The following is a 25490-nucleotide window of genomic DNA, read 5'->3' as shown; positions in this document are numbered from 1 at the left end:
GTCGCTTTGGGTTGGGGGGGAGAACCTACGGTAAAAGCCATAAACCGACGGCAGACGAAACAATTTCAACAACGTCTTGTCATTTGTTTTGTTTTTGTCCATCTCTGTGCTTGTCTGTGTGTGTGTGTGTGTGTGCAAATTCGCCGTCGCTTCGTTAACATCATCGTCCTTGACGTCGTCATCGTCGTCGTTGTCGTGGCCATGCGCGTTAACGGTAAATAATGGCCGCCATCTTGGCGTGCCAGTCGAGTGCGACATCAAATCAAAGCGATATATAGATATATATATATATAATACATAAGAGATATATATACACATAAATATATATAGTTAAAGAGATAAGATTGTGCAGTGCAACCGATTAGCGATTAGCGATTAGCGATAACCGATTACTTGTTTGCTTGCACTATGGATCATCATGGCAGCGGCTTTGTCGCCTCACCGTGGGCAGCCGTCTTGGGGCATCATTCGATGGCCTCCGATGCAGGATTCGCGGCTGCAGCGGCTGCGGCGCATGTCCAGAATGTGGCTGCCGCACATCATACGCATCCCATGCATGGTCATCATCATCATCATCATCCGCACACGCATCCGCATCCACATCCGCATTCGCATCATCATCATCTGGCGGCGGCGGCCAGCGGAGGGATGCCAATGGATTTGCATGTGCCCCAGGGATTTCCCTACTATAGGTAAATAACGTCACAATTGCACATGGATACAAATATGTATACACACATACAGGTGCACTCCATCTATATGTTTGTGTGTGTGAGTTTGTCGCCTTTGTTTTGTGGGCGTTGCCATATTCAAATTGTACTGCCAATAGCAGGATATCCAACTGCACTGCATATAGGAAATTATTCCTCTTGAATCCCTATATACAATACTAATGGACCCCATCAAAGAGCGAGAAAGGGCGATACCCAAAAAATGTGAGAGTGGGACAGACTGACAAATGAGTGCAAATTGCAAATAGATTGGGCTTTAATTGACGGCAAATAAATCAAGCTTACAATGTAGGAAGCTATCATATGAAAGCCAACCTACTCTATAAGATAAAAAATTCGTAAAATGAAATATTCAGCTGTCAAATTAATTTGGAAGGGAACCATTTAATTTCCATTATAAATAAAAATATTATAACTCTAAAATATAGTAACTTATCAAATAACAAATTGAAGAAGAGGAATTTCTTACATGAATTAAATGATTATCTATATTTTAATTTTAAGTATACTTAAATCTAAAACTACTACACCATCAATTTAAGGTAAAATCTAAATAAAGCTTATTTATTATGTGGGAGATTCGGATAGAAAGTTTCTTATGTTTCATATAAAATCAATTACTTTCTTCTCTTTTAAGCCAAAACTTGTTTCTTAATGTCACCATCCCTTAAAAAAATGAATCATCTAATTACATACAGTATATTATATAAATATATATTTATTTTGATATATATATACATACATATACATATACATATATTTAGCAAATAGAATCGCATAGTTTCCAATAGTCTTTTGTCTTTAAAATAATTTAAATAAAATTAATTTAAAATCAATAATTTAAAGGTTAAACTGAAAAATCTTATTATTAGCCACAATTTTCTTAGTCGGAACCAAATTTACAATAACTCCAACGATTAAGACTCCAATTTTATAAAAAGTCAAATGATAATTACAATAAAATCTCAGTTACAAAATAGGCTGGTGAAATTGTTCATTAAAATTATAATTAAAGCATATTGAGGTTTTTTTTTATAATCTAAAAACTAATTTGTATATATTTTTTGTTAATTAATTTTTTGTTTTTTTTTTTTAAATTGTAAGTATCCAGTCATAACCCCTTGCTGATTAAAGTATATTGAGCTGAGGCAATTTCTCAATTTTCAGTTCAATTGAACGGGATGTTGAGTTTGGTTAAAGCTTATTAAACATTTAGCTTAACTGGTTGGCCATCGTGACCATCAAGTTAGTTCACCCACAATCATAATCAGCCACTTTTCCTTTGAAGCCACTCACAAGACAGTAAAAATTGAACCACCCAAGTCCAATTTGTAGAACGCGAAAAATTTAAAATTAGTTCAAAAACTTGCGCCTTACGATTGAATTTAAAATTACCGAAATAATAATAAAGAGGTGAAAGGAGGAGGCAGGAAGATTTGGGGATAGTAGCAGGAAGAGGAGGCAGTGGAAGAGGGAGGAGGAGGTAGGACCGTTACAGAGGTGCCAACATCGATGAAACTTATAATTAAACTAATTGAATTTACGTGACAATAACACTTTCAACGAGGGAGAAACGAGTGGAGATTGTCACGAGATGATAAGTTGAACTCTTCCACTTCTCACACTCTCTCCTTCTCTCTCCCCCCTCTCTCTCTCTCTCTCTTTATCTTATTTCTCTCGTTGGGTGTTGAACGGATTGTCTGATTCAGTTAGGTTCAAGCTCCCATAATGCATGGTTATTTTCAATATCGAAAAATGAAATCGGCATCAAAGAACATTTTGCCGGCAACAGGAAGAGAGAGAGAGAGAGAGAAGTAAAGTGAGAAGTGAGAAGTGAGAAGCGAAGAAGTAAGAAGGGCAGACCGCATCGAAGACATTCCCATAACAATATGGCGATGGCGATGTAATTCATGAACTGTGATTGGTGGCGCGTCCATTAACTCAGGGCCAGAACCGAGACGGACCCCGACTCTGACTCTGAGATCGAGACTCGAGACTCAAACTGAGAGCTACCAGTGCCAACTGCTGTTCCAGACCCGAACCGAATCCGAGCCAGACTGGACAGTTAGTCAATCTGCCGCCTCGACTCGACTCGACTCGACTCGACTCGACTCGACTCTTGACTTGGAGTTGCCTCGACACAATCAGCGTCTATCAGCATTTTTCAATTATATCGAAATAGCGTTATCCGTGGCTGGATCGCGTCAGAACGCATAATTACTATAATCACCTGAGTTATTACCTTGGCGAATATTGGCGAAGACATACGAAAACGCCAAAGTAATATTAAAAGCAACAACAACCGACAACAGACAACAGACAACAACAAGAGCTTGAGACTCGACTGAATACAGAAATCTAAACTGTGATTGTTGTGTTCCCCCCGCCCCTACCTCCTTCGTCTACTCTCAGTTGCCTCTTATTGTGGCCGCTTCATGTGGATGCCTCAATTTCATTTTAGTCTTTTTTCCCATTATTTTCATATATTTTTTTTCTCTCCTTTATTTTTGTGCACTTTTCTTTGCACAATTCGTTAAAGCTGCACATTAAAAATTACACTCAGCGAAATGCGAGGCAACCAAAAAAAAAAAAAGATTCTAAGTTGGAATTGAAGTTAAAGTTATAGTCAAAGTCATTGTGATCTAACTGGAAAATTGCTGAGACGTTTGTTTTTCATTAAGATGTGCCGACATTGTTTTATGAGCGAGACTTAGGGAGGGGGAGGGGGAGGGTAAGACTCCCAGTTCGTGGCAGGAGCACGAACGGCATTTTCATTCCACAAAGCGATCGCCGTACAGCGCCACGCAATTTTCCACGGCATTGCCCCCAAAAAGATGGTCAGCGTATTTGCGGTTTCGAGGTCGACTTAACCATCATTCCAGGCAAAAGGGGAAAATGCTGAAACTGCAGCAGAAAAACCATCATTTCCACAATTTATATTACGAACGTGATTGGTAGAGTTGTATTGCTTGGTGGGATCTCAGCGGGGAAGCCGACACTCTAGGGGGGAATAGTGCAGTCGGCCATTAAGAAATTGCAGTAAAGCATAAAGAGCAAAATGAAACCGAACAACGGCCAAAAGCAACAACAACAACATTGCGAGAAAATGAAATAAAATGCTGAAGATTATGATTGCGATTATGTTGGAAGCTCAGCGAAATGAGGTTTTCGAGGGAGTCACGAGAAGAGAGCGGGTGAAAAGGGGAGTTCCTCATATGCAGCTGGGAGTGAGCATATGTGATGGGTAAACATGTGTGTGTGAGTGTGTTTGTGTGTATGTGTGTGTGTAAAAACTGCAACAGTGGAAATTTCGATGGATTGACCTTATGGGAAGCGTTTTGAATCGATTTGAGTTGCGGCATTGAAAGCTTATTTACAGCTCTCATTTTGCCCACATATTTGGCTGTTAATTCGCTAGATTTTAGTGTTGCAAATCACACTAAGTGTTGGCTAAATAATTTGTGTATAATCACTGTACATAGCCCCCAAAAACAGGCATTCACATAAGATCTAAAAAGGAGAATATTAAATTATATTTAATTAATTGTGCAATTTGCTTTTTTTTAAATCCGTTTAACCCATAGCCAAAAGTCAGGGAAAAAATTGTCTAAGTATCAAAGATTATTTTTATATTTTAAATTTATACAAAATGCCATAGTAATTATTAAGTAATTATTAACCAATTAAAAGTGCTTCCCATGCGATTGAGGATCTAATTATAAAAAGATTCTAATAATATTTCAATCAGTTGCCATTTTTCTTCATTACATATTCTTATTAATTGTAATGTAATGAACACTAAATATTTATTCACTACATATTTTAATCCCTGCGGATGTAAGTTAATCTATTCTGAACAAGGTAATCGATGGAGCGTCCTTTATATATTTAATTGTCCTTTTTCTACTGCTGCAAGGAAATTCTTGAAAATAAATGCAATAGTCGCAGACCCAAACATTTTTTTTAGATTTACCATACTATTTCAGCTATGAGTTAAAAAATCGTTTAATTTTTTAAAGAGACGCATTGTTATTAAGTCAGTTTTAGATTTATACTAAGTTTTAAAAGTTTTATTTTATATTAATTTTTCTTTTTTTTTAGAGAATGTCTTTTAGTTACTATGAAATATGTATGACATTTCATTTATTCTTACAACTTAACTCAGATGTATTTGAAAGAATTTATAAGTTAACTAATCTTTTTGCCCCTTTTACCGCTATTCCTTTTGGCAACTTAAAGATATCTCTCTGCAATTGCCCTTTTCCCATTTGCAGAGCGCATTTTCATCATAAAGCTGAAGGTGTTACAAGAGTTCCACCCCAAATGCATTACCAGCTACACTTGTTACGGCTGCAAGTGCACAAGGAGTCCATCTCTTCGTCTCCTTCTGCATCCCAGTCTCAGTTGGGGTCCAGCCTACGTCACATTCAATTAAATTATGCAAATGAAGCGCAACACTTGAGCCAGGAACAAAGTCCGGCACTGGAAATTGAGTTTGCCTCGAAGTTCTGCAAGAGACAAGAGAAAAGCGAAGAAAAGACTAAAAGCCAATGCCGAAGCTGATGCTGAAGCTGAAGTCAAGTCAAGACACTCCACCCACTCCGCCAAAGGCAGAGACTGCGACAGAGTCTGAGCCAGGCCAAGACGTTTCAGCCAAGAGTTGCAGGCTGCCGTCAAGTAGAGTAAATTACAGCTTCAATGTTGTTGTTTGTGTTGCATTTGCCGCGGCTGCCGTGGCGGTTGTAGCTTGATGAGCTTGATGTTCACACAGCCGCCAGGCATGAAGCTATTACACACACAAACACACACAAACACACACAAATACACATAAGAGTGATGGCTGATGTCCTTGCTGCCGGCAAATTCAAAGTGAGCCAACAATTTCATCAACGCCAAGCGACGACGGCAACGTCACCAGCCAACTTCCCGCCCCCTTTATCCCTCCGGCACCATCTTGCTCTGGTAGCGCGTACAAATTAATTGAAATTCATGCCGTGTTACAATAACAATGATTAAACGGCACACACATGAGCCACATTGCGAGTGCCAGTGCCAGTGCCAGGGCTGGCCCTTGGCTCTGAACCACACCCCTTCGCCACCTCCACCACTGCCCCTGGTCATAAGAGTTGCACCTGACCACCACCTGTCCTCCAGTTGCACTTTTTCTAACTGCAACCGCAAGTGCAACACACACCCAAAGTGCAAAAGTACAAATTCCTGTTTGGAATATCAAATACGATTACTTACTTACCTTCTTGTGATTAGCGTTGATTCATAAATTCGAATTGAACGGACATTGAACATTGAACTTACTCAAAATCAAAACTCTTTTTTGCTTTTCGTTCTTTCGCTCTCTGTCCCTTACTCTGTCCCTCTCTTCTGGTACTTCCTTTATGTGATCAAATAATTGAGATAAACATTGAGAACAACTCGTCAAAAAACCTTAAAAATCAAGCAAAATTTTAATAAGTTTAGTTTAACCGATATATAAATACTCTACATTAAAATGTTTTATTCTTAATTATTATTTTCTAGCTTCTCCATCGAATAAACGATAAAGCTGAGGGAGAAATGTTGATTTTTTTATTTTGTCATTCAATTTAGGACCTTTGCTCTAGACTGTAAAGCTTGTAATTAATTAATTAAGAAAACTATTCAAAAAAATATTGGACAACCTAACTTATCAAACTCATATACCTTTTGCAAGCAGGGTATTTCCGCACAGTTGTGGGCAGAGCTTTACGCTTTTCGCAAAACTTTGCCAACTTATAAATATGTATGAGAAGTTTCGAAATTGTTGGAATCCCTGCCGACAAGCAACAAAACAACAACAACACCAATATGAAAAGAAGAAGAAGAAGAACAACAACAACAACACAAGGTCGGTAAGAAGACAGGCGGCGATCGGTCGATGATCGTAAGAGTCGATCAGTCGAACAGTTCAGTCGATCATCAGAGAGCAGTTCGTCAGTCAACGACTTGGACTCGGACTTTAAAAGCCAAAAAGACAGACAGTCGAATGTTTCAGTAAGGTAAAGAGGGGCAGGAGGAGCGAAAGGAGGAAAGGAGAAGAGGGAAGTGCGGCTCGAGGAGTGTCAGGGTACGCGTCGATGCAGGAAGGCAAAAGGCAATCATTGATCAGCGGAATTTAGAGCGAAAATTTGATATTAAGGCCAGGAACCAAAAAAAAATTATCAAAAAATTACTGCAAAAAGGAAGCAGAAATATAAAAAAATCCCAAAAAAAAATCGTACAAAATTGTTAAAATAAAATTAAACAGAAATAAACGCCCCAATGTGAGCGCAGACTTTGAGGTATACTCTGTGAATTGATTGCAGCTGGAATTGCACTTGAACTCAGAGCCAAGCTTTCGATTCCCTTAGTTTCCCAGTGCCCAGTTCTCAGTTCTAGTCTCTATCAAACTATTCCCTGATCGTCAGCGTCTTTCGCTTTAATATAAATAATTGTTTACGGCTACCGCAAGTGGATGTGGCAGCCACAAAGTGGATCTGCGACATTAAAAGAGCGAAATACACTGCATCTCTTTTGGGCACAATCAATAATGATAGATCAGCCAATTGGTTTCCCACTCGGATGAGGGGGTGGCAGTGGAATCGGGATGAGATTGTCTGTCAACAAGCGGGCAACGCGTGCGATCAGTGTCTGACCACAAATCGCTTTGGGGACTTTGACAGCATCATTCAAAAAATGAACGCGATCTTGATCTTTCTTTTGACGATACTCAAACAACTTACAGTGGAGCAAATAAGCAGTTAATTATTTTAAAAATGTGAGCCAAAAACTAGAAATTGTCTAATTTTTTGTCAAGCAAACAAAGATTTTAAAATAAGTTATTAGTTTTAATACAAAATCGAAGAAAGATGTACTTCAATAATATTTTTAAAGGTAGGGAAGTGAAAGAACTGAATTGAATATTGTGGATCCTTGATAGAAGATATTTGATTCTACGATTTTTGTAAATAATTATAATTTAGATAATTGAGAGTTATCAGCTTGAAGTTATTAAAATTGTTTTTAAATTAAGAGCTCTATTTATTTTTTTAAATAGGCAAAGATAATAAGAAGAATTTAGTAGAAAAATGGGAATAGTAACAAAAATCTGTACTCTGTATAATTTGCTGAGTTTAATTCTTTAAATTACTATTATAATGAGAAGTAATTTTATATTTCCTATATATAAGCCTGTCATAGTTCCAACAACTCCCCCAACATCCTGACTTAATAATGTCTCAGTCTGCAGTTAATTTGGCAGCCTTTTGATTACACAAAATATGAAATGCTTTTGATAATAACTTCTCGCATAACTTCTCTAAAGTATCTGCAAGCATTTCAGTAATCACTTGTCTAGTGGAAAGGCGAACAAGGGAAACTAAGGGAGCAAAAGCAGAGAAGGAACTGATTGTGGATGGTCAGTTAATTGGTTGCACATTTTGTAGTCTAGTTAAATGTGGAGATTACACACCTTATTATTATGAAATATGTTCCATAATTAAGGCCACTTTGGCTGTGCGCCGTGTTTGAGTTTTTGAGTCTGGGACAACCTCTTAATAGTCAGTTGGTAGAGCCCTTGTGTAATTTTAACTGCCAACTGGCAAGAGGCAAAGAGACCTATCCCTCATTCAGGCAACTGGCAACTGGCAACTGACTATGTGCCATATATTGACAATGCCGGCGTCTCTGGCTTGGCGACAACATCTCAACGACGACGCGAAGCTGTCGATGAAGACGATGACGATGACGATGCCGATGTTGATGACGTTGTTCCCCTTCCTTGCGCCCTGTCTCTGCCAAGTCTACCAAGTTAAGTCCCTAGGTCTGTGTCTGTGTCTCTGTCTCAAAACTCTCTGTGGCTCCTGTTTTCCTCATGCCAATTTATTTATGGTGCGGTACAAGTTTTTACGCACTCAAGTGCTCTGAGACTAATTGGGCACGAAACGCAATCAAAGTGACGACGACAACGTTTAGAGAAAGAGAGAGAGCGTCCGATTCGGATAGAGTGAGAGTGAGAGGGAGCGAGAGGGAGAGAAGTAGACTTGGCCAGAACCAGACGAACTACACACAAAAAACCCAAGCGATCGACTTGGTATCGCGAATCGATCACTTGAACTTTATAACGCTGATGAGGCTTTGATTTGTGGCTTCTTGCAAGATCGCATTGTGACCAGCTTCAGTCCCTGCCCCCCTCCCCTCTACCCCCTGCCCCTGCCACAGTTCCAGCCAACTCCACATAGTTGTGGCAAAATAGTTGGGCCATGTTCTACACAATTATCTGTTATTATCAGCGTTTTCAGTGGTCTGTTTTTTTTTTTTACAACGACAATGACATCTCATTGTTGACTGCTCTCCTCCCTCATCTCTCCCCCTCCCCAACACTCCCTTAACCATTACGAGTGAGCCGTTTAGGCCAACTCTTAAAAATAGCTGCCTCTGGAGATGCAATTGTCTCTCTATCCATGCGCAAGATCGATCAGTTGTTGAGGGAGAACACGTGTCTTTGGCTAAGTAAAGTTACAGAAAAGGGCTGCGGTGGGAAGACTTGTTGACTCTGTTACAACATGGTCCAAAACATTTAAGAGAAACCCTGAAGAGCTACATTCTAATCAACTAAACAGAAACAATAACCAATGTAAATATTTTTGCGGATACTATAAATATAAAAACAACAGGATATAACCATTATGATAGATTTATCATGGAAACTGGGAAATATTAAAAAAAAGAAATTAAACTTATTAAAAGTGAAGTGAAAAAAACTACTGTCGAGACAAAACTGTAAACTGAGGAATAGTTACGATAAAATGGTTATAATATATATCAAATTACCTTAAGATACCCAAGCTCAGTTAAACTATAAGCTCGTAAATCATTAATGATATTTCTCCTACTTCCCTTAACCCAAACCTGCTCTTTAATTCCGAAACAGTTCTATGGAAAACTGAAAACTTGGTATATAATTGGTGATGAAAGGAAATGTGCAGCCCCTTTTTTGTTGGGGGGGAAGGCATTTGGCAAGTGCTTCCGCTTTTGATCCTCGCAGAATCTTTGCCCAAAAAGGCAGTTGGCAATAATTGCTTAGAGCTAATCGGACTTGACCTACGATTGATAAACTGCAAGCAAAACAAGAGGCAAAGAAAAACAGAAACTTATGAATATTATTACAATTTTGATAATTGGCATGGCGCGTCGAAGATCTTTCCCCTTCCCTTCCCTTTCTTCAATCTGTGTATCGATTGGGACCTCAACTCCATCAAACCGCGATCGATTTAGGGTCAGGCAATTCGCGGTTTTTTTTTTGGCGGTTCCAAAACTGAAAACGGGACAACTTAAAAGGATCGAAAGTCTCGGGGATTGTGGCACAGATTTTGGGGTAATGATTTACGGGCTGTTCGACGGCTATGACGAAAATTGTCTGGCGCTGTGCGGCCTCAGACACGGACCCAAGGGGGAAGGGGAAATCGGAGAAACAGCGGTAAAAATCAATAAATTTTATATACTGATGCACTTGATTATAAAGCTGGCCAATAATGCGCAGTGCAATTTGCCACAGATTGTTGTTTATTAGATGATCTCAACTTCCTGTTGACCTTCTGCAAAGAAAGAGAAAGAGAGAGAGAGGGAATGTGTGTGTGTGCGTGAGAAAGAGAGAGTTGTTTGCGAAACTAATCGACTATTTGTACATTTGTTTGGTTACAGGTATCGCGAGGATGCACTTTGCTGGGGCGACAGGTGAGTTTTCTGCCACGCTGCGAACGCCGATAGCCGACACATTTATCGGCTAATTTAATTTATTTAGAAAATGTCAACTTTTTCCCCAACGCGCTCGCTAATCGAATATTCAACAGACCCAAGTTAAATGTATCTTTGTATCTGTATCTTTGAATCTGTATGTCTTTCTGTTTCTGTTTCTCTTCGCAGAAAGTCCATGGAGGAGATCGGAGCTGCACAGTCCTCGGTGAATGCGCGGTAAGTGTTAATGTTACCGTAAACGATTCTCTGCATTTCCCCTCTCTTTGCCAACCCCCCCTCTGGGCAACTCTCTTCGGTCGCTGGCAGCTTCTCAAGCAGCGCCACTTGGCGACGCATTTGTTAGCATAAAATTATTGAATGCCAAACCAAAGACGTCGTCGCCAACAACGCCGCCAGACGTCAAAGGCGCATGTCGCATCTATGAGATACTCGGACTCAAGCTCAGACTCAGACTCAGACTTGTAGTTGTATCTGCAGCTTAGCAGAAACCGTTGCTGTCAACGTTAATGTAATGATCTAACTGGAAGTGTTGAAACTTTGCCATTCAGTTTGCAATCGCAATAGGATTAAATTGAAATCTTAAGTCCAACCAATCCAACTGTGTATCTATTCATTGAAGCTAAAAATATGATCAAATATGATATAAAAATAATTACAATAATTTTTCAACATTTAAACTATGTCATATTAGAAAACACAAGCAAGTATCCTTATTGCAAATACAATAACTTTGTCAAAACTGCAGTTAACTCATCTAGATTTAGCACACATATAAATTGCCTAATATATGATTAGCATACCAAGTTTCAACAGAATCGATCGAGGTTTACAAAAAGCCCACACCTACTACATGGTTATTTTTAGCGTATTATCAGTTCGGTTAAAGTCAACGCTTGTCTGATAGTTGCTGTTGTTGTTGTCGCTGTTGCTGCTGTCAGTTGCAGCAACTGCTGCCGCTGCCGCTGTTTGTCTGTTGTCTTGTTCTCGTTGTTATGACATTTTACATTTTTAATGGGAATTCTCACATAAAAAGTACAAATATCAGACTAATTGGATTTATCTCGAGGCTGTCGCGCGTTGTCACACTCTTTTTGCCATGCTTGGCTACTTGCCGGAAGATGTTGCAAGGCATCAAACGAATCCTAAGACAAGTTTCTAGCCAAGTTTTCAAGCCGAGAGCTCAGCTTGTTGACAATTAGCACAAAGAGGGGGAACGGACTGTTAACTGATGGGCTACGCACCCAGCCAATGCCAATGTTAGTCCCAATTCCAACCCAAAGGCACATTTCCAATGAATCGATCAACAACAACAACAAAAACAACATCGACAACACAACAATGTCACAATGAGGCAAAGTTGCATTACTTAAATTGATTTCTGCAATTAATTGAACAACGCAAATGACAAACTGAATGCAATTCACAAAAAATAAAACAAAACAATTTCTGAACCACAATGTCCCCTACACCACCAACAACAATAACAACAACAACAGCAAACATGCCTGGAATGCACTTTGCTCCCGAACACGCTTCCAGCTCGCTTCTGCAACATAAAAACGAGGCAAGAGTCGCAGTCTCAGCTTCCTTGCAGCCTTTTTCCTCTCTTGCAGTCTCTTTTTTCTGCTGCTGTTCATCCTTCGATTTTAATTCTAGTTGTTTTTGCCAACAGCTGTCACGGTCATGTCTGAGGGCTGTTGACTCTGCTTTAACTTTTAATACACTGATTCAATCAATTTATTCACTACTCAAAAATCTATTTATTTAAGGTTTGTCTGCTTACTTTGTGCAAATTTAAAAAAAAATTTAATTTTATAGAGTTCAAAACGCAAATATATAACAAATTTTGAAAGATACACACATTTCCATTTAAAAGCAACATAGGCAAAAAATGAACTGAATTACTTTTATTATTTAAAGTGCATAACTTTTTCTTTATTATAATTTAATTCTTTTCTTTATATACTCCCACACATTAAACATTACAGCGAACATGATCTGATTTTATCAAAAATTTACATACTTTTTAATATCTCAAATTGATGTAGTGTACCTTTTAACACTTCAATCAAAACTATATATTTTGATTGACAAATAGTTCTTCAAAATTATAGTTTTTCTTGAAAATATTGAAAAAAAATATATTTTAAAAATTGATTAATTTTAAATTATTTTCACATGTTTTTGAAGTGTGCTGAGTCCAGTGTGCGGATTGGCCTCGTTGAGTCTTCACCAAGACTTTCAGCGTATGGGCTCTGAACTAGATTTACACTATCGAGTTAAGTTGAGACGGCGGCACAGTTTCGGAAGGTGCAAGAATATTAATTATTAATTCCGATCACAACTGCACACTTTGTGTCGCCGCAGTTAACGGCTACGGTTTGGCATGCGAATTATTTGCTAAATACCAGAAAAGTGAACGAGAATCAAGCAGATCGCCACTCGCAAGGAGGGGCCAATACGAGTGGATGTTTGTGAGGTGCAGATTGAAGACTTGGCTTGGCTTGTGACTTTGTTTTGACTTTTTAAAGCTAATTTATAGCTCATATAATGGCCAAGTAAATAACAACAAAGAGCCAATGATCGCAGCTGATCGCTTTCAATCAAACGATCAATAAGTCGATTCAACTGACACATCCAAATTTATGTTCAACTTATAAAATATCTGAAAATAACAATTAAACTTGATTTGCTGATTTTGGGCATTAAATCAGTTTTGGAATGCGATTAAAATAAATTGTCCAATTTGAAATATAGTAATTATACAAAATGAATTTGAGGCTAGAATTCTTCGGATCATTGTATTTTAAATTCTTTCGGGTAATTGGTTTGTTAAGAATTATTTATTTTATACAAATTTGAATACTATAAAATTATAAGCACTCAAGATCATTTTATCATGTTTAAATAAAACTTTTTCTTTTAATTTTAATTTAAATTACAAATTTTATACATTCGTAACAACAGAAAATCGAAATTTTTTTCTTGTATCTCTTTAAATTCTTCCAGCAAAATCAGTCAACTAATTTATTTCAGACTAAGATCTTAGTTTTTAATCATAAATGTTGAATAAAAATAATTACTACTCTTCTGGATAAATCAAATTTGTGGTAGCTGACCAGTGAAATGTGTTTCTTCAGAAGCACGCACATGATGATAGGAATCTAACTGCTGAATGAGAAGAACTCCTCAGCTCCCGAGCTGAACTGTCTCCGATTTCCAATACTCACCCTCTTGCTCGCACGCCTTATAGCAGTCTGTCTCTGTCTTGCTTTTATTGCTTAATTGTTTGTTTTACGTTTTGTGGTTTGTTTTTGTTTTGCTTTATTTATTTTTTTTTGTAAAATATGAATCGCTTTGTATTTCGATTGTGTAACAGGGCCCAAGAACAGTTATGGTACCTTTCACTGCGCCATAAAATCTTTCCCTGACAGATCCTACACGCTGATAACTCCCATTTCTCTGCTACTCGAAACAGAAATAAAAAAAGATGACCAAAAAAAAAAAAAAAAACGAATCATCTCGTTGTGTTATTTTATCACCTGTGTCAGTTTTATTGCTTTCTCCTGTGGGCTTGTACCCCGGTAGACAGATCGTGACAGATCAGCGATCGCTGTTAGTTTATTGCTTCCTCTAAGCAACTGCATCTACAACTGGCGCTTGAAATTGAGACTAGAACTGGAACTAGAATTTAAACCGTTTACTGCATCCTTTGGATTTCTTTGTAAAGGTTTTTTTTTCAAAAATATAGAAAATTTGTATGTAGAATGAATTTAGAAGTCAAACAATGAGGAAAATGATATTCCACCTGAAAATTGGACAAGTTTTGACCAAGTTATAAGAGTTTAAACGTTTTCAAAAAATTATAAAGTGAAAAAAGCAGCTCTCAAAAATAAGCAAACTACAGATCTAAAATAAATGTAGAAAAAAACAATGATTAATAGAAGTAAAATCAAGTGTTGAACTAAATAAATTTATTTATTAATTACATTGAATACATGATCGAAATATTAGACGAATATTTCGTTTATTAATATGTGTTTGATATATTATTATAAATTTAAAAAAATAACAATCGTTAGGATTATTGAATTGTGGGAGACATGCTATCAATTATGTATCGTACTATATGCTGCATCCTTATTTATTTAATTATTTATTTGTAAGCAACTGTTGCTTTAATAAACATATAGAATTAACAGTTTATCGATTGGCTTATCGATTGATCGCTAGCGCCTTAAACTTGGCCCAAAGTGTTAACCGCTTCATTGAATTTGTTTTGATTTTTCGCAAATCACGTTGCCCCGTTTTGCAGCTGGCTATTTGAAATGGATGCCTCGTGTGTCCGAGAAAACGTGATGGATGATAACTGGCAAGTGCCTGTTCTCTCTCCCCCTTCCCTCTTCTCGCGCCCCGTCGTCACGTTGTATCTTGACCAGTTCACTCTCTTTGCGGTTCTTCCTGTTGTTTGGTATTGTCAGGCCAAAGGGAGGGGGTGGTGGCCCACTGATTAGAGAGAGGCACTTGCATACGTGCCGGCGACTACAGACAGCCCATTCATAAAGTCATGCAACAATTGGCAGCACGCAGAGCAGGCAGGCGGGAAGGGGAGGGGGTGTCGTAGGAGGCGTCGCACTCCTGACTGGAATACACATTTTGTGTGCGATATATTTTTTGAAAAACCAAAACAGAAACAGCAACAGAAACAGAAACCGAAACCGAAATGAAAACTCAAACTCATGTCCAATAGGTCCATCAACAGCCGCAGCACGCACTCGAGTCCGCCACACGCACCTTTATATGGCCATGTTGCTCAGACTCTCCAACTGGGATTCCGAGAGACAGTGAAAGGGGGAGAGAGAGGCAGAAGGGGCAAAGTCACTGACGCCTCATACGCATCGTTGCACGTCCACGTCCACGTTCATAGCCATTGTCCTCGAGGCATCCACACGCATCAATTGCCGACCTACACTCGCTGCTGGCTTCAGCTTCAGTCAGAGCCAATTTCAATGTCTGGCTGATGGTCTGGTCGCTGTCTGCACGTGGAATCATCGGTCCGGCTGACAGAAAACCGGAAACGCTTTCGGGCTCAGCGGGCCACGTTCACGTTTCGATTTTTATGGCAAACGGCGACGGACGGACTCAAACGGGCAACTGGCAACTGGCGTTGAATTTTAGTTCCTCATTCATTGTCTACGCCTTCCACCTACACACGCTCACGCCCGTTCCCACTCCGATGCCGTCCTCCAATTGCGTCCCGCGTTTGCCACTTGGCACGTTTCCTTTTTAAAATTCACAATTGCCGCCAGCGACGCGTAATTGTGGGAGAATTTGCTACGCCAACTTGTCTGGCTCTGACTCCGTCTCTCTCTCTCTCTCTCTCTATCTCTCTATCTCCTCTTCTCTCTGTATCTCCGCCTGCTCCCCTCAAGAAATCGATCACGTTTCTACACATGTTCCAGTTACGTTACGTTGCGCTTACGTAATGTCTTTATTGCTGCGACAACACCAGCTGCTGCAACTTAGCTCGAGGATGTGGGAAAAGAGAAGAGAGAGAGAATAAAACTGCAAGTCATTGGGTGCTCCAATTAGAGCCGTACCGCAATCGATACCAAAAGCTTACAACAACAATTTAGCGAAAGTGCTTCAATTACCTTTAAGTTGCCATTAGTTTAGGTATACAGTTGGTTAGCTTAGCAAATTTTTAGATATTTTTCACATAGTTTCCAAATAATCAAACATTTTTAGCTCAATAATTGATGGTAAAATATGTGAAGTTTCACGATTGACATTTTAAGTTTGATATTTTAAGTTGGCTTACATTTTAAAGGGCAGATATAAGCATTTGATGTTATATGTGAATATATAGCAAAGTATCCTTGCCTAACATAATTCTCTTTTCATTTAAAATTTAATTTATTAATTATGTTTATTTTAATGGGATGATCGAAAATTGTAAGGTGTGGAATTTACTATGTTTTCGATATACTTTGGTTATTATTGTAGAGAATTCTTTATATTTAAATAGGGTGGGCTTAAGAAATTTATACACTACACTGTTGCTTGAAACGAATTAAAGCCATTCCAGTTAACACTTAAGACACATCCTGTAAATGATTTAATTATTCTGTCTATAAAATCAAACTTATTATGTGCATACGATGCTGGCCTTTGAAGGTGGCACGTTTGAGGCGAATTGAAAACTTTCGCCAGAACAAAATGGCTGCCAAAGACTTTCACAATTTGTGGTTGCCCTTTGGCCATTGATGAAATTAAACAATTTCTGGGATTGCTTGAAAATTATTATAAACGCATAATAAAACGAGGCGAAAAAGTAAAACTCAGGCCCGGTCGCTGTCTGTGCGGGTTCGGAATATTAAAACTCCCCCCCACTACGGTTGGAAACGATTTGTTGGTTGGTACCTGTATGCTCCCCCTCCCTCTTTATCACTCCCTGACTTACACGTAAGGATTCCTGGCAAAGGCAAAGGTTTGGGACTGGAAGTGAGAGCGTACTTTTGGGGCTCAGTTTGTTGGCTTTAGCCTGTTCCACCATTGGCATTTTGTCATTGGCATTTCGGTCACATACACAAACACACATAAAAAGGCGAACGACAGACAAAACTCCCACACACACACATACGCACGCACACAGAGCGAGCGGGCGAGAGCGAGAGACAAACAGCGAAAGAGCCGCTAAACAAATTCCCAAATGTGTAAAGAAGTAAACTAATTGCTGCGCGTGACGCAGCTCCAACAACAAAACTGGGTATCCACTAAGTATATAATAGAGCGAGAAAGAGAGAGAGTCCGCACTATGCGAATGCTACAGTGCGAGCGAGAAGTTAAGCGAAACCAGTTTTAGTTCACAATACAGACGCGTCGTCTGCACGTACACAGATACAGACACATACATTTATAGAGTTGCGCTCTTTTACACAGCAGCATGCTGCTCTTTCGCTCGCACACACTGTTATGCTCATTTGGTATGCGCGCTATGTTGATTCCGATTCGACGGCAGTCACGTCCCGCCCATTTGCACGCACACACATGCACGCAGACAACACAACACCCACACAGTGGCGCTGCGGCGAAACGAGAGAGCTTGCGGCGAATTGGAGCGTGAGGCTGCTTAAAATGCTACTGGTGCGTCCAGTACATGACCAGGCGTTGTGTCAGGTGCTCACACACACACACACACTGACAGACTGAGACACACACACACACACATATATATACATATTAATGTTGGCGCCGCTGCGTTGCTGCTGCTCACGTTCGTCGGCCGTTGTCGTTGTCGTTGTCGTTCGCTCGTCGCTTTTGCTTCGTGTCGAGTCAAAGATGTCACCCCCAAAAATTGTCTGCTTGTGTGCGTGAGACTCTCTCTCTCTCTCTCGCTCACTCGCTCGCTCGCTTGCTCGCTTAGTCGCTCTGGCTGTGCGAGTGTGTGTTATTGTAAGGGGCAGCGCTGCCTTTTTTTGCCTTACTTTGGTTTTGTTCGTGACGTGAACGTGACTCTGAATTATTCTGCACGTATTCGTCGCCCGCAACGGACGTATAACGTATAGCGTAAAGCGTAAAGCGTAAGCGTAAGCACATCTCTCTCTCGTCTCTCGTTTGGCGCGTAGTTCTAGTTCTTCTTCATTTACGTTACTTTCATCATCATCATTGCTGCAGTTTTCACGTACGCTGCCCGGCCGTGCAACTGTAGCTAACGTATCAACGTATCCGTATTTGTATCCGTGTGTATCTCCATCTGTATTCCAAGTGTGTGGCACGGTTGGTCGTGCCCCGTGCGTGCGTAATTGGCACCCATTTGTTTGCAGGCCGCGACTCAACTCGTCTCAACGGAACGCAACTCAAACCCCGGAGTCGAACCCAATCACAAACGCAGTGCCAATACCAATCACAGTTCCAGCTCTCAGTTGGATGCTGCAATTTTCGCCAAGCGACGTGCGAAACGCGTCTGACGTGCTCCGTGTGCTGTGATCCGTGCTGTGATCCGGACCAAAAGCAGAAAATCTATATTAACTGGCCTTAGTTGATAGCCCGCTAATTTGAATGCCAATCGAAGCTGTCAGTGGCACTCCGGCGTTAGTTTTCCGTGCGTGATCCGCCCACGCCACCCTCCGTGTTCGTGTGTGTGTATCTGTGTGTGTGCGTGTGCGTCCAAGGATAATTGAAGACAGCAACTGACACGTACGCGTGCTCCAATTGCCAGACAGACAATAGCATAAAAGTCGAAAGCCACAAAAGGATGCGTCGTTGACCTTCTGCCCAATTGGCTAAGAAATAGTGTGCCACAATCTAAAGAAATCCAAACCCAAACCAAGTGCAATATTGAAAATGTGCCAGTGTTAGTTAAACGTCAAGTGTTACCAAGCTTACTCATTGCTTAGCCAAATCTCTAGGACTTGTGCTAGCCCAGATCAAGTGCAGAAATGTTGCCCTATCAGGCGGTGGCCATGGACTATGCCGGCTATCAAAGGCAGCCAACGCCGGGTCATCCGGGTAGTCACATGGTCGGCTCCCTGGGCATGTCAGCGGTGCCATTCGGTCACTCGTGGATGGTGCCCGCCCAGGATCTATGTGGCATGCCACCATACAGCAAAATGCCCAATCAACATCAACCGGGCGCACCTGGAATGCATTCACAACAGCAACCCATCGAACCGGGGTTAGTTGATACGGGGTAAATTACAAACTATAATTTAAAATACGAGTATCAAGTGTTAAACTAACTACAAAGTATAGAATTCAATAAATAGAAATATGATAATAACAAATCTTAAAATAATAACACAAAATTGTTGGATTAATTTCCTAATTTTTTTAGACTTTCATACGATATCTAAACATTCATATCATCTTTAGCACCAGAAAGAATTGCACTTACATTTTATTTTTGACTACAAAATAAATTATAAACACATCTAATTATTTTTCTATCAAAACTTTTTATATGCTGATAAAAACCTTTCTTTTCGAACATTATCAGAGATTATTATTACATATTTTCCAAAATTAAAATAAGGTTTATACTATAGATTCCTGCTTTTTGTCTGTTCTTCGTGCAAACTCTTTTTAAAATCAAGGAAATTTGATTTATTTTATTGATTTTTAAAATACTTGCTAATTATTTAAATATATAAATATTTAAAAAACTTGGAATATAGAAAAAAAGTTTTCTTACATATAAAATATCATTATATTTCATCTGACGAACTTTATTTCGCGAAAAATTAAAAATATTGAATTTTATCTCACATCTCTTAAGTTTTTCGCATTTTTCACTTTCAATTGGACGTATTTTGAAACACCTTTTATGAGTGTTTGTCAACATTTTCATTTGACTTTTTTTCTAAGAATTACGATTACATAATATCAGCTATAGTTAGAGTCACCCCGCTGTGTTTGTTGCCAACAACAAAAGAAGAACTGATAAAGCCATAACGGTACTTCTCACAGCCCATAAACAATGGCCTGATACAGTCTTATCCTTTTATGTTGACAGTCTCTTGTGTGGGAAAACAAAAAGAAAATATGTTAGCTGCATTTTTTTTATTTTTCGATTTTCTTTTCATTTTCTTACCCTTATCGTGATCGAATGATTTTGTAGTTTGATTGGCAAAATCATGTGCCAAAATGATGTTAAGAAATCCGCAATGTTAGGGCATGTAATCCGCTTAGGTTCTTAATTCGATCAAACGACAATATTGAATGCTAATACCCTAAATTTGCTAACAATTTAGGTAGTCTTAATTAATCAAGTGGAAAAGTAAGGGAAGCTTTCACACAGACATGTCACACGCATGAGAACAGATGTTAAATACTTGGAAGGTATTCAGGCAGAGCTTTGAAAGCTCATCAATACAAAGATAACCGAAGCTATCTCATTTCTCCATTCGGTCAATTTGCTAATGACGAGCAATTTATACGCCTGTTAGTGCCAAAATTGCAGCCCCTGTTTGCCAATTTTTTTTTTTTTTGCTTTTTCGGAGCGAAATTAAAAAGAGAACAAAAATCATTTATCAAGGCGACACCTTGAAATTGCCTTGATGACTAATGTTAAGAGATCTTTCGCTGTTCTTTGGGGTACTTACTCTCACTTATATACGTCTTCGGGACTAATTTGAAAGGAGTTTACATTGATGGTTGGAAGATTGATGCTTTCGACTTTTTTCTCATCAAAACTAAAAAAATGAAATTGCCCAGCGGAACGTGTGGCGAATTAGTCGAATAATTATTTATTATATATATGTCTGGGTTCTAACAGTTCCATTTCTATAAGTTCTTTGAACCAGGCGTTTATTAGGAAACCAGGTACATCAATCTTTAAACATAATTTCAACATAACAATAACAGAAACACAGCTGAGCAAACTAATTAAAATTTGGTTATTCGGAAAGCAAGTGGAGTGAAGTATGAAAAAGGCCAGAAACTGGCTTGGCCCGTGGCAGACGCATGTTGTACGGGTTTCTCTCATACGCGCTCTTTACGCCGGTTTCATTTTAATTATCAAAAATACTTTTATAACCCAACGACGTAGTCTCAGATAAGCATCAGAGATGAGCAGCAAAAGCAGCAGCTCACAAGTACGAGTATATAATCCCCACCAGAAAATCGTTGAGCGCAGAAGCCGCCGCGGCTCAAATAAAGTCACACAAAACGAGACTCGAGCTTGTGATGAGCGCATTTACAGATGCCCCACAGACATAAAAATAAATTTAAAAGGCCACAAAATGTTGCAAAGCCAACTCAGAGATCACTTAGGCCATGGGAGTAGCAGTAATACCCTGCATTTAAGTGACTATAACTATATGCAAATTCATAAAGATTAAGTTGGATAAATAATTTATTTAAAAGACATCTATTATATGGTTCCAAGTTATAAAATCCCTTGATCCTTACCAAGTATTATTAAATGATTTTAAAGGACAGTTTTAGTTATATTATAATAACCATATTTTAGTGCGAATACAACAGATAGCATACAAATATTATTATTATGTCAAGTTAACGGTCTATATTTTAATAATTTTTCATTGACCTTTAATTTTATTAAATTTAAATTTATCTTTTAAAGTTTTTAATAAAGTTAGTAATAATATCAGCAAAATTGTTATTCAACAAAAACTAGAGTTTCCTTTAACTTTATAAAATATGAAAAATAAATTTAAAAAATAATGAATATCTTGTTATAAATAATTGTGTTGAAAAATTGTAATAATTATAATGTAGACAGTCTTCTTGATAATTTCAATAAACCCTTAATTAAGTAGAGCATACAAATTTCACTACAATAACGAAAAATAAAAACAAGAAAAATGGGTAAACAACAAAAAACAAGATTGACCGAAAAAAGCCAACGACAACGAAGATGACAACAAACTTAAATTATGAACGCTTAAAGCCAAGTTTCTGGCGAAGATGATGGCCAGATGCTTGAGCTCAGATAGCAACAGATTCGACTCCGACTCCGACTCAAACTTTGACTCCAGTTCCAGCGGCGGTCTTTAGGTCTTTCAATCTTTTGTGGATTGCAGCAACAGTTGTTGAATGAAAAGTCTGTGCATTAAGGGCAAATAAAGCGAAGACCGCGACTTGAAGTTGAGATCAAATCAGAGTATCTGAGAGTCGGCATCTGAGTTGAGAGGGAAGTGAGGGAACTCTCGCAAAGACTGTACAAACATGTAAGACCATAATAATACAAATATCAACTGCCAACTAAATAGACAATGGCAACTCTGAAAATGTAACGCATTGAAAATGAGGCAATTTTTCTAGCTGGCTGCTAGAACCGATCGTTGAGTGTGAGAACAGTATTGTCATGGTAGAGTTTTGGATTGTCTTGGATCCTCTTGGTTGTCTTGATTGTCTTTGACTCGCCCTCGTTCCATTGGCTGTTGAAAGACTGACAAATGTGTGGCAATTTGTTTGGACTGACACCATTTCATCACAATGCAATGAAAGAAGAAGGGGGAAGCTAAACAAATTGCCAAATTGTCTACGCTGACAGCTTCCACGACAGGTGAGAGCTGAGAGCTGAGAGAGGGACAGCGAGTGTGAGCGAGAGAGAGAGGGAGAGTGGGAGACTCTTTAGTATCCTCTCTACAGGTTCTTCTCAGCAATTCGTCAGTGTCTACTTATAGCTTTTATCAATATTTATTGCCACAAATTGTTGCTAATGTGTCCACTTGTTTTTCTTTCTTCTTCTTCTACTTGCAGCATTCTTGAGCTACGTAAAGAAAAGTCACGGGATGCAGCGCGTTCGAGACGTGGTAAGGAGAACTATGAGTTCTATGAGCTGGCCAAAATGCTGCCACTTCCCGCAGCCATCACCAGCCAACTAGACAAGGCTTCCATTATAAGACTGACCATAAGCTATTTGAAATTGAGAGACTTTTCCGGTCACGGAGATCCACCATGGACCCGCGAAGCATCCAGCAGCAGTAAACTAAAAAGTAAGTCTCTTATCGATTATATTTATAGAAAATAACGTTTTTTACCAAATTAATCCAATTTGAAGTTCAACTGAAAATGGAAGTAGAATGGAATATAAATTTATATAATGAAAACTAAATATTTGATAGTTTTTAAAATGGCGTAAATATTACTATTTATTTAATATTTGTTTGACTTTGAGAAATACTAGTTTTAATTATAAAAAAGCAGAAGTTGGAATATATTATGATATTCTTCATACAATGCATATTATAAAATTTATCTGGTCGGTAGATGTTTTATCTAAAACTTTTTATTGTAATGTTGTTGGACAGTCTTCTTCCTCATATTTATCTACAGATAGTTCCTTCTATTTGTTGTCAAGTGAAAAACTTGCTTGACTTATCGTATTTTTTAAGTAAGGCCAATACTGTAAGTGCAGTGAAATTTCCAAACTAATTTGCATTGACGACTGTACATATGCGTGGGCGGCCATATTGGACGCCATTGGCGAAGAGGGGAGCAAAGCGAACGGCAAAGAATGAGCAATGCAAAGCAGGAAACACATTTGCCTACATTTGATGGTCAACTGGGAGGGAGAGGGAATGCTACTTAGCTTTTCGGATGCCTTCAGTGAAATCAAAATTTGTCAACTTTTCTATGCCAAAAAAAAAACAAAAACAATAACAAAAATAATATGCGCGCGCACCTTAAAAACTTTTTAAGCCGCTTGACAAGCGACCTGCAATTTATTGGTATTATTTTTGGGCTTTTGGCCCGCAGAGAAGACAGAGACGGAGACAGAGAAATATGCCATGACGATGGGGGCCTCGAGTTCCCGATTTGCATAAAATATCGCTATTAAGCGTCATTTATTTTATTTGCCGCGCATGCGCAGCCATTTTATTTATATATATACAAGTATTTTTTATTTTTGTTGCTTTTGCTCACGTCACTGGAGCATGTTTATTGTCATTGTCGCAGTTGTTGTTGTTATTCATTTATTTATATATTTTGTATAGTTTTTTGTAGTTGTCGCTGCTGTGTCATCGCTGCCATTGTGGAATTTCAGAAGGCCAATCAAAGGGGCCAACCAAGCAGCTAACCCAATCAAATTCCAGCTATAGAGCCCATTAACTATAACTCAATTGGGCAGCTATCGATTATAGTCGATAACAATTGAAACAGGGAATGGGAAACAGCTTTCACAATTTGTTGTGGCAATTATGAAAACGATGATACTATATATAGAATAATATATCAAATTTGATCAAACTAAATACGGTTTTGTGCATGGTCACCTTTAATGTAATTGCTTTAATTGTTAGAAATCAAAATAAGCACCAATTTATGACAATTTAAATATGTCAACCGATTTATAATATTTAAGTTAGGAAAAAGACATTGCTGATAGATCATTGATTAGACTTAAGAGTTACTAAAACTTAAGGGTTTTTTATTGCAATACAAATGAAAGGAGGATTTATATTTAACAATTTCATAAAACATATTTTTAAGCTATCACACAGTAAGAGCACTTACTATAAGTATAGAGTTCAAATAGTCATTTAACATTTAAAAAGTTTTTAAAGAGTTTTCCAACTCTTAACTCGAACTCGTAAATCCATTGTGTTGACCTTAATCCATATGCAACTCTACTATATATTGGCATATTGAAAAGCCCCACGATGTGGTCTGTCAATTCTGTCGGGTTGGGGTGGTAGCATTGTCCGCCATTGCCACGTCATGGATCGAGCATAGTTGGCCACGTCAACAGCGATTCATTGTCACGTCAAAAGCATACCAAGCAACAGCGACGACATCATCCAGGGTTTCAGTTGCCAAGAGACGATTTTGAATGGCAATTGGCAACTGGCAACTGGCATAAGCTGAAAAGGTAGATAAGGCACTAAAAAAATAATCCAAAATCAATGGGGCGTTATGGTTATGGTCAGAAGGGGGCGGAACCGGGCCGAGGGGCACATCCACTGAATTGGATTATTATGCGAAACTAAACCCGAAAGGCAGCAACAAGCTGCGGGCAATAAAAAGCACTTCAATTTGACCCACAGCCACATAAAAAAAAAGAAAGAAGAAAAAAATATCATATATATTTGAAACGGAAAGGGGGCATCTCCGAAGGTCATTAAAGCCCACAGTTGTGTTAAAGAAGGAACACGCCCCCGCCCCCGCCCCCGCTCCCTGCTGCCACACACACACACACACACCACACACACACACATATGGTCAGCGGAAGCGGAAACTGTTTGCCAACTTAGCGACTGCGTTGAGGCATTGAAATCGCTGGGGATTTGCAACACGAAACGGGAAACAGGAATGGACAAGGGTATATATAAATATATATACGTGTATGTGTTCGTGGGAATGGGGACTAAAGCGATTTGCACTTGTGCGAATTATGACCTGAACTTGGTCAGCAGCCAAAGTTGGGGTTGCTCTCACATAATCGTAAAATTCAATAATTGAATTAAATAAATATGCTCAAATGGGCATCAGCTGAGAAAATATTGAACTCAGACCTTATTT

The 25490-nt window shown here is 38.8% G+C and overlaps 1 protein-coding gene across 3 annotated transcripts in view; it reads left to right on the top strand.

The window, feature by feature from the left end:
• Positions 1–408: 408 nt before the first annotated feature.
• The window catches only part of LOC117788602 (protein trachealess), a 30301-nt gene continuing 5219 nt past the window's right edge, over positions 409–25490 (top strand). For 2 of the 3 annotated variants that reach the window (XM_034627405.1, XM_034627406.1), the window contains exons 1-4: positions 409–692; positions 10446–10478; positions 10668–10715; positions 22728–22963. In XM_034627405.1, coding sequence (XP_034483296.1) covers positions 409–692; positions 10446–10478; positions 10668–10715; positions 22728–22963 — 601 coding nt within the window. Of the gene's footprint in view, positions 693–10445; positions 10479–10667; positions 10716–18102; positions 19177–22727; positions 22964–25490 lie in introns of those variants that run through there. The other variant, XM_034627407.1, reaches the window with a different exon arrangement.

The sequence above is a fragment of the Drosophila innubila genome (genome assembly GCF_004354385.1).
Source record: "Drosophila innubila isolate TH190305 chromosome 3L unlocalized genomic scaffold, UK_Dinn_1.0 0_D_3L, whole genome shotgun sequence".
In the NCBI taxonomy this organism is placed as follows: Eukaryota; Metazoa; Arthropoda; class Insecta; order Diptera; family Drosophilidae; genus Drosophila; species Drosophila innubila.
Note: the sequence above shows the minus strand (reverse complement) of the source record. Positions and strands in the feature narration are given on the sequence as shown.